Genomic DNA, 8,224 nt, shown 5'->3' on the forward strand with positions numbered 1-8,224 from the left:
GTAATATTCCTTAATTCAATCTTTCTTTCATATAAATATCGAATTTTAAAGTAAGAAAAATTTCATACTAGAAAAATTTTTAATGGATAGTTACATTAGGAAAATTACTATCTTAGCTGAGTTACTAAGCATTAGAGTACATTAGGAAAATTTAATCTATTCCATTGATAAAGGTATTGAATATAGTATTCTTTAATTCAATCTTTCTTTCATATAAATATAGAATTTTAAAGTAAGAAAATATAGGAAAATACTATAAAAATTTTTCTCCTTCTCTATGGATATGAAATTTTAATATGATTAAAATACGTAGCTCAACTCGTACTAAGAAAGATTTCCAAATTTTATTTTAAATTTTAATTTTAAAAATTTTTACAGACAACCCATGCCCCCTTTTATAACAAACCAAATAAGCAACTATCGAAAAATAAATAAACGAATTTATACGAAAACCCCAACTCTTTTCGATAAATTAAAAAAATTATATTTTCAATTTTTATTTTTATCTTGCTGCTCGAAACGATAGGAAGAATTTAAGTTTGGATTTAAACTCATAAGAACGGTCGCGGATAAGAAAAAGCAGATACAAATGAGAAAGTTGTCACGAAACGATCGGGAGATGGAAATAAAACTTAGGTCGCGATGATAAATGCCGTCCCCTCTCCCCCAAGTTTTCTTTTATCACGAAGAGACAATGCTCCTCCGCTTCCTTCCCGCGTTGAATATCGGGTTATTTGTTCTTGTCCCACACGAATCACAAGCTGTGAGAAACGCTTATCGATCGCTCGATGACTAAAACAATAATAGTTTAAATGATTTAAATGATTTAAATGATGATAAAAAATAATTCTCGGATGAGAATCGAAATGTCTTTTCGTGAAAGAAAAGCATTTAAATCGAGACGATCGCTCGATGACTAAAACAATAATAGTTTAAATGATGTAATTGAAGAAGAATTTTCGTTTTTATTTCCGAATTCATCTTAAAAAAGAATTCTCTATAAATATAAGATGGCTGCTTGTAAAATTTTTAAATTTCGATTGGATGATTGAAAAATCGGATTAATGAAGAGAATATTTAAGATTCGTTAAGATAATATTATTATTATTCACCCTTTGCGCTCGAAGACGATTTTCCAATGATGTTCGATGAATTTTGTTGCAGCTAATGATTTCACACAAATTAAATGTATAAAACTTTTATATTTTTATATATCATATAAAAAAAGAAAATTTGTCGAATATTAAATTCTATATATTGTTGGATTATATTTTATAAAGCAAATCGGCAAGATGCAATTTTCCGATTTGTCAGAACACAGTATCACGATAAAATATCTTTCATCTTTCTTATTTCGTTGAGAGCAAATCTTGTAACTCCTGTTAACATAACGCGTTCTCGCATTCACCTTCTATTTTTATTTTTCGCTTTTTTATATTATTCTTTTTTATATATTTTATATTATTTTTTATATTATTTTTTATATAATATATATTATATATTTTATATTATATATAATATTATATATAATATTTTTTATATTATTTTTTATATTTTATATTATATACTCTTATTTCCTTCTCTTTATCGTCAATTTCTTCGCGAATAGAAGTAATTTCGTCGTTCAAAATCAAACTCATCTTCTCAAATTGAATCATTAGCACATTCCTCTGCTTACAAAACTCAAAGAAAAATAATATTTCTATTCTGTCACGATTGTCAAACCTCAATGCCAAAGATTCACTCCGATCCGCGATCTAATTTGAGATAAGAAAATCTATTCGATGTTATATTCTTCATTTATTAAAATTATAAGCAACGAGCTTAAGAATCTATTCATGAAGCGATATTCTAAAAAAATCGATCGTAAATAAATATCGTCGAATCCAAATGAGAGCCTCTCGAGTATCGCATCGAATATGTGAGAATCATCATTCGAGTGAAAAAGATATTCATTGTGAGTTTTTAATACTACGTAAAACAAGCGAAGAAGAAAAATCAAAGATGACATTTTTCGTGCAAAAGAGGTGAAAAATAAGGAGGAGAAAATTACACGAGGCTCTTCACGAGTTAAAAGATAGATACATATAGTTGCATCGTCCCCGTTTCTTCTGACAATTCTAGCACAAAGAATAAACCCATTCTGACTAATTCAATATTCTTAAAGCGACTAGTTTACTGCGATTACTGCGGCAATTGGATCCACGAAGAGACGTTGTCGCCCCTCTTTAAACGGAACTCGAGCATAAAAAAAAAAAAAAATCTTTCTGCGCTCTTCTCAATCCAATCGAATTCTTGTGAAAATTTTTCCTGCCCTGTTCGATTCCAAGTCGAATAGAAATTTGTTGTATCAACCGGAATGCTCGAAATATCATCGAGCGTGCCAATAAAAATTCGAAGAACTTTCCTCGTTAATTCTTTCTTAGATAAAAGTTTACGAAGAAATCAACGATGTATTCACGGAGAAATCGACATATCTCTCGAAATCTATCCATCGTGCAGATTTATACTCAAACTAATAAGTAAGTTTAAAGAAGCAAAAAAAAAGATAAAACAAGCAAGAAATCGAACTGAACCGTCGAGGCATTCCACGCGAAGAGCAGATCCACGAGAGCGAGACGAGCAGAGAGTGGCAATTCGAGTGGGAATGCTGCCGTGTCCTCGCCAAATTGGACGCGTTCTTCCCGCGCCTCAAGAATGTCCCGGACGCCATTATCGCGTCACCTACTTGCTGTGCTTATCGTCGAGGATGCGCGGATCTCGCAAAGAGCCGCATTCTCACGGCTAATTCAATATCCCCCGTGCGCCTCCCCGCCTCCTCGATTATCCTCGCGTTACGAAAGGAGAAAGGAGAACCCTCTGGAATCTCCATCACGTTTCGGAATAAAAAACGAAAAAAAAGGAGGAAGGGGATGAAGAAGAAGGGTGCCGATTTTTATTAGACGAGGGTGGAGGTAAACACGTTTATTGGATGACTTTTATTAAAGAAATTCGATGAAGGAAGAAGATAGCGAAAAAGGCATTTGTATTAGCACTGTAGGAAGAGTATCGAAGAATTTTATCGACGCGTAGCTTGGAAGAATAGCTAGAGAATAGGGAATGAAGCGATAGGAATAACGAAAATCCGTACGATTTTTATCAAGGAAAGCAAATTGCGTTAAATTTCCATTCCGTGAGGGAACAGGGAAGAAAGGCTGCCGAGAGTCTTTATTAAAAGAAACAGTCCGCGCAGAGAGATAGAAAAAGAGAGAAAAAGATTCAAGGAGCGTTAATCTCCATTAAAAGGACAGTTGAAGAAGGAGCATCGACGAGGGAAAAAGAAGAAACTTTCCTTTCGAATCTTGAATCCCGTACTACGAATATCGAGGATATATACTTGGAATGGTGGACACGAAGCGAAGGCTGTTAATCTTAATTTGGAATCAGCGACGAGAAAGTTCGATACGAAGGGAATGTATCGAGCGGAAATTACGAAACACGAAGATCGCCACTGTTATCCCTTTCAACAGACCATTTCTTTTATTTCTCGTCTCTCGTTTCTCTATAATTTCCACTAGCACTCGGAATTATCTAAATAATTGTTCGTTTATTTTCTTTCGTGGAACGGCAATATAAACACGGGACAGTTGAGAAAAATGGCGAACACATTCTCTGTCACTGTCGAACCATTGTCTATTTAACGCGTGACTCTCTCTACAAGGATCGAATTACACAACACTCGTGGCCTCGAAAGAAATGTCTATGCTCTTTGACGCATAATTTAGTATCACGTTACGTATATTACTCTTTGCATTATACATCAAAAGATACATCTGTATTGTTAACTTTTAAAATTTTCTCGAAGGAGAATTTTAGTAGTCGCTCCCGAAAATCAAAGAAATTCCAAATATTTTTACTTTTTCCCCGAGCGATAATTAAAAATCATCTTTGCGTTATAGACGCGAGAAGACGCTCTACTGGACGATTTGCTGCAACTTTTGATGAAACTGGCCGAAGATCCGAGGCGTTGGGAACGGCTGCACAAACTACTCGGTAAGTAACGCTGGCAATAACCCCTCCTGACCGAAGGAATTCCGCACGATGGGATAGTTTACAATTGATATCTCGGTTGAATAGTTCGGTTCTCGTTAATCCTTCCACTCTTGGTATCCTCGCGTCGAGCTTGTCTTTCCGCGGCTGAATCTCGCAAGTTGTTTCGTTGATCTCTCGCGTGTATCGTTAAAGGGAAGCGTGACCTGGACTTGGTTCATCGACTTGCCGCTGTTTGCCCGTGAGGCGACGGGGAACGATAATCGGGCAAGTTTCGCAAACAACGTTGAGACTTAGTTCCGCGATCCCGCGAAGAAGAAACCTGTTGCAAATCCCTGAATCAACTTTCCTTCGTTAATTATCGTTCGACACTTGTATCTCGTGTTCGGAGATAAGAAATAAATAACTTTCGAAGATTTATCGATCAAACCAAGACCAAGGAATTGAAACGGGTTGGTTAGCACAAATATTTTTCCATGGCAATTCGACGTGTGAAATTTTTTGATACGTTCGACACAGACGATGCGAAGATTTTTTATAGGATGATTCTCGATGATTCTACGGCGTGGTTAAATAAATTTCTTCAAAATAACATACATGTAGTAGTAAGAAGCTTCAAGCTTTGTAAAAATTTTTTTCGAGTTTGAGAAAGTTTGTCGTAGAAGGAAAAAAGCATTGGGGAGAAGAAATGTTATCGATCGATGAAAGAGCGTGGGCGTCGATTTATTCGTGGCGAAAACCGCGTCGCGATACTGGAAACGTGTTCTCCCCCGGGCTGTGCTCATCCATCAGCGCGAGCAAATGGCTATTATTAAAGCGACATTGTTCCTGTAATGGAGATTAAGATGGTCTCGCGCGCAAACCGCTTTACCTACTGCTGCTCCTCGCCCCTCCCCCCTCTTCCCCCACCAACTCACGGACTAACTTGTTCCCGGATTATTCACTGTCCCCGTATATGCATTATCCCGGCCACGAGATCGCGCGTTAGTTATGAAATTAAGGGGCATATAGTTTTGCATACAGAGAACCAGGCAACGATTTTTTATTATTTTAATATTCTTTTTTAAAATTTCCAACCAATTTGTTTAATTTGTTTAATTTTCTGTATTTTACTGGGTTCCCCACTTTCGTATAATTCGATTAAATAATCGTTGACGTTCGTGCTAACGATTTTAACGATCGATCGTGCTTCGTTGATGTTTGTTGGATGCCGATTGAATATTTATTAGTACGTGTGAAGGATTATCTTCGAAAGATATTGCATAAGAATTTACTTCGCTTGTACAAATTTTGGAAAACTGATTTGCGAGAAACTATACTGCATCGATCTAATCTCCATTTAAAAAAAGGGAAATATTCGGGCTTTTAAGAGCTTTTCGTACTTTCGTGATATATCTATCCGTTCTTAATGGATAAAAAATAGAAAATTGTTGAGTGTATCATAAATCTGGCGAAATACAACAATTAAATGTTAATTAAATAAACGTCAATTTCTTTCCTTTTCTTGATTTTCTGCCATTTTTCATACGAAATTAACGCTACAGACGCCTTCGATTAGATTTTCCAAAAAAATGTCGAGAGAAGTTTCTATCCGATGTAATTATTCCGCAAAATGTGGAGTCGAATCGACAACTCGACCCAACGTAGAAGACCATCACAGAGTCGATTATCCAGAGATTATTCGAGTGGATCCGCGTTCGTTTCCGGTTAATTCGGGAACGTGAAATGGCGCAAGATGGCGGGTTAACATATTGTTCGCGTGGCAGGAAGTAATCGAACGAGAGGAAGGATGGTGGAGGATGCGATGGAGGATGGTGGAAAAGAAACGGCGCCAGCAGTGCGCAACAGGGAAAATGGGGGAGAAAGAGAATTTCTCACGGACCGAGTTACATTGATTTCCACGTTATACGGATCGACTAATTGTCAGAGGGCAATTACGTCGGCCAATAATGCAGACACTATCGCTCTAATCAACCTATTGTAAGGCCTTTATTGGATTCCCCGCTCGACTCGAACGCGATTAGCAGCGCGGGTCTTCCCTTTTGCAACAGCTTTCTCCCTTTTTAATAGCCCCACCGGATTGGACCGCTCCCACAACTAACTCCGCTCGGAATCTATTTACCCGCGAACGGCTTCCTTCTTGGAATGGAGCTATCTTCTTATCGGACTTCGATCTTGAAAGGAATCTTTAGAAATTAAAATTATGGGATATTTGGATCTCGTTGAATCGAAGATTTCTTTCTTTAATCCCGTTGAATGTTGTATTTAAGTGTTTTTACTTGTTATTTTAATATATAATCTGAAATCCAATTTAAAAATTGAACAATGAAATTAAATAATATTTCGTTTGAATAACGGATTCAAAATTGTCATAGTGAATTAATAATTTTTTCTCTCTGCGATCAACAGTGAACAGGGAAAACGAGCTGAAGCTGTCTAGAGACGAGTTGGAGCCAGATAAGCGCAGCTACCAGCCCACCTTGAATCTATTTTCAACCGAATCCACGAACGAGTCGAGGAAATCGCGAAAAAAGTCGAAGAAGAAGAAGAAGAAGCCTAAGCATCGTCTCTCCACGACCCCCTTGACTTCCGTATCGGCCACACCTCCGCTATTGACCACCACAGAGATACCGTGGCAAACGACGCCTGTTCAATGGCGTCTGATAGCGGAGAGACTGTTTGGACCTCCTTGGAAACAAGACGTTCACGGTGAAACCGAACAAGAGACCAGTCACTCTTCTCCGCAAAGTCCAAGAAGCCTGGCCTCTATCAGAGACCTGATCGAGGAGGACAAGTCGAACGGGAAGCCAAAGACTTTTCCATCCGATAGAAAACCGATATTGGCGAACCAAGTTGGCGAACTTGGCAATCAAAGGCTGATGCGGTTTGGCAAGATTGGAAATCGTCAGCCTGGTCACGTTCAACAACGCAGAGAGTTCGCGAGCGTGTACGACAGGCCTATAGGTAAGTTCGTAAGGATTTTGCAGAGTTGCCGGACGAGCACAGTCTCTTCTGAAACTTAAATCGTTAGAAATAACTCGATTTCGGTGCGAGAGAATATTATACCTTTGCTACATCAGGCTAAGATACGCTACGTCACGTTATCCCCACTACCAATGCTACGTTATCCCCACTACCAGTGCTTAGATAGAGATACGTCACGTGATTAGTCTTTCGCCAAAGTGTCACGTGACGTGTCGGTATGGTAGAAGGGATAGCACACCGTGCTCCTTCGGTAATTCCGATTGCTTGTGAATTAATGTGATCAAGATGTAACGATTCGTGCGTTTCGTGTTAAGCGGTGCAATCAGGATAATTTTCAGAATGCGCAGAATAATTTTTTCAGAAAAAAAGAGTTAAAGTTTTAAGTTAAAGTTCACTTTCTTTCACTTTATTTCTATTACATTTGGCTATCGTCAAAAGTCTTAGCAAAGAGCCCGCATAATCAGCTCTTTGCTTAACCTGGAAAAACTCTTTCGAGGAAGTTTCTTGCTTATTCGTGCAATTACCCGTGCAAAATATTTGCTATTGCTGTTGAAGTAAACGTTGATTTAAATTTCGTGATCGAATTTCGAGTTATCGGGTAAATCTCGATTTAATAAAATATTATAATAATAAATAAACTTAATAACAACAATCGAACAAGAATTTTACTATATTTACACGCGATTTAAATAATTTTATTCGCGGTATATAATTCTATAATAATAACAAACTGTACATACAATATTTTATCCATACAAATTGAATTTTACTTTTGCTTTTCCGCCAACTCTTCTCGACCGTAAAACGTATCGTTAAAATTTCCATTACTTTTTCACCGCTCCGTATTTACAAGTCGCTTCTCAGACATTTCGCTCGCAAACTTTCCTGGGCGAATTCCCGAAGCTTCGACAAAAACTTTCGAATCCCTCTTAACCGATCTACTTCTCGAAATCGTATATTCTCCTGCCGATTTTTCCAGATCCTGAACGAATGCCGGATTACGACATACCGGAAACGTATCATCGGCCGCGATACGATCAATTGTCACCAGCGTCGAGGGAGCTCGTTCGAGGGCGGGAGGAGGAGGAGGACTATCGAGGCGACTTCAACGTTCAATCGGATGGATATCCCATCGATCGAGAATACGAGCAACGAGATTTCCGGTTGAGCAAGAGCTGGCCCGACCTCTCCTACGGTGGATACGACCCAC

General features: G+C 38.0%; 1 protein-coding gene across 1 annotated transcript in view; it reads left to right on the forward strand.

The window, feature by feature from the left end:
* LOC102671628 overlaps window positions 1-8,224 on the forward strand; it is a gene marked incomplete at its 5' end in the record, with an annotated part of 24,840 nt that overhangs the window by 10,780 nt on the left and 5,836 nt on the right. The window contains 3 exons of the mRNA XM_031512664.1: window positions 3,939-4,032; window positions 6,439-6,993; window positions 7,994-8,224. Coding sequence (XP_031368524.1) covers window positions 3,939-4,032; window positions 6,439-6,993; window positions 7,994-8,224 — 880 coding nt within the window. The remainder of the gene's footprint in view (window positions 1-3,938; window positions 4,033-6,438; window positions 6,994-7,993) is intronic.

Source organism: Apis dorsata, unplaced genomic scaffold (assembly GCF_000469605.1).
Source record: "Apis dorsata unplaced genomic scaffold, Apis dorsata 1.3 scaffold_490, whole genome shotgun sequence".
Classification (NCBI taxonomy): Eukaryota; Metazoa; Arthropoda; class Insecta; order Hymenoptera; family Apidae; genus Apis; species Apis dorsata.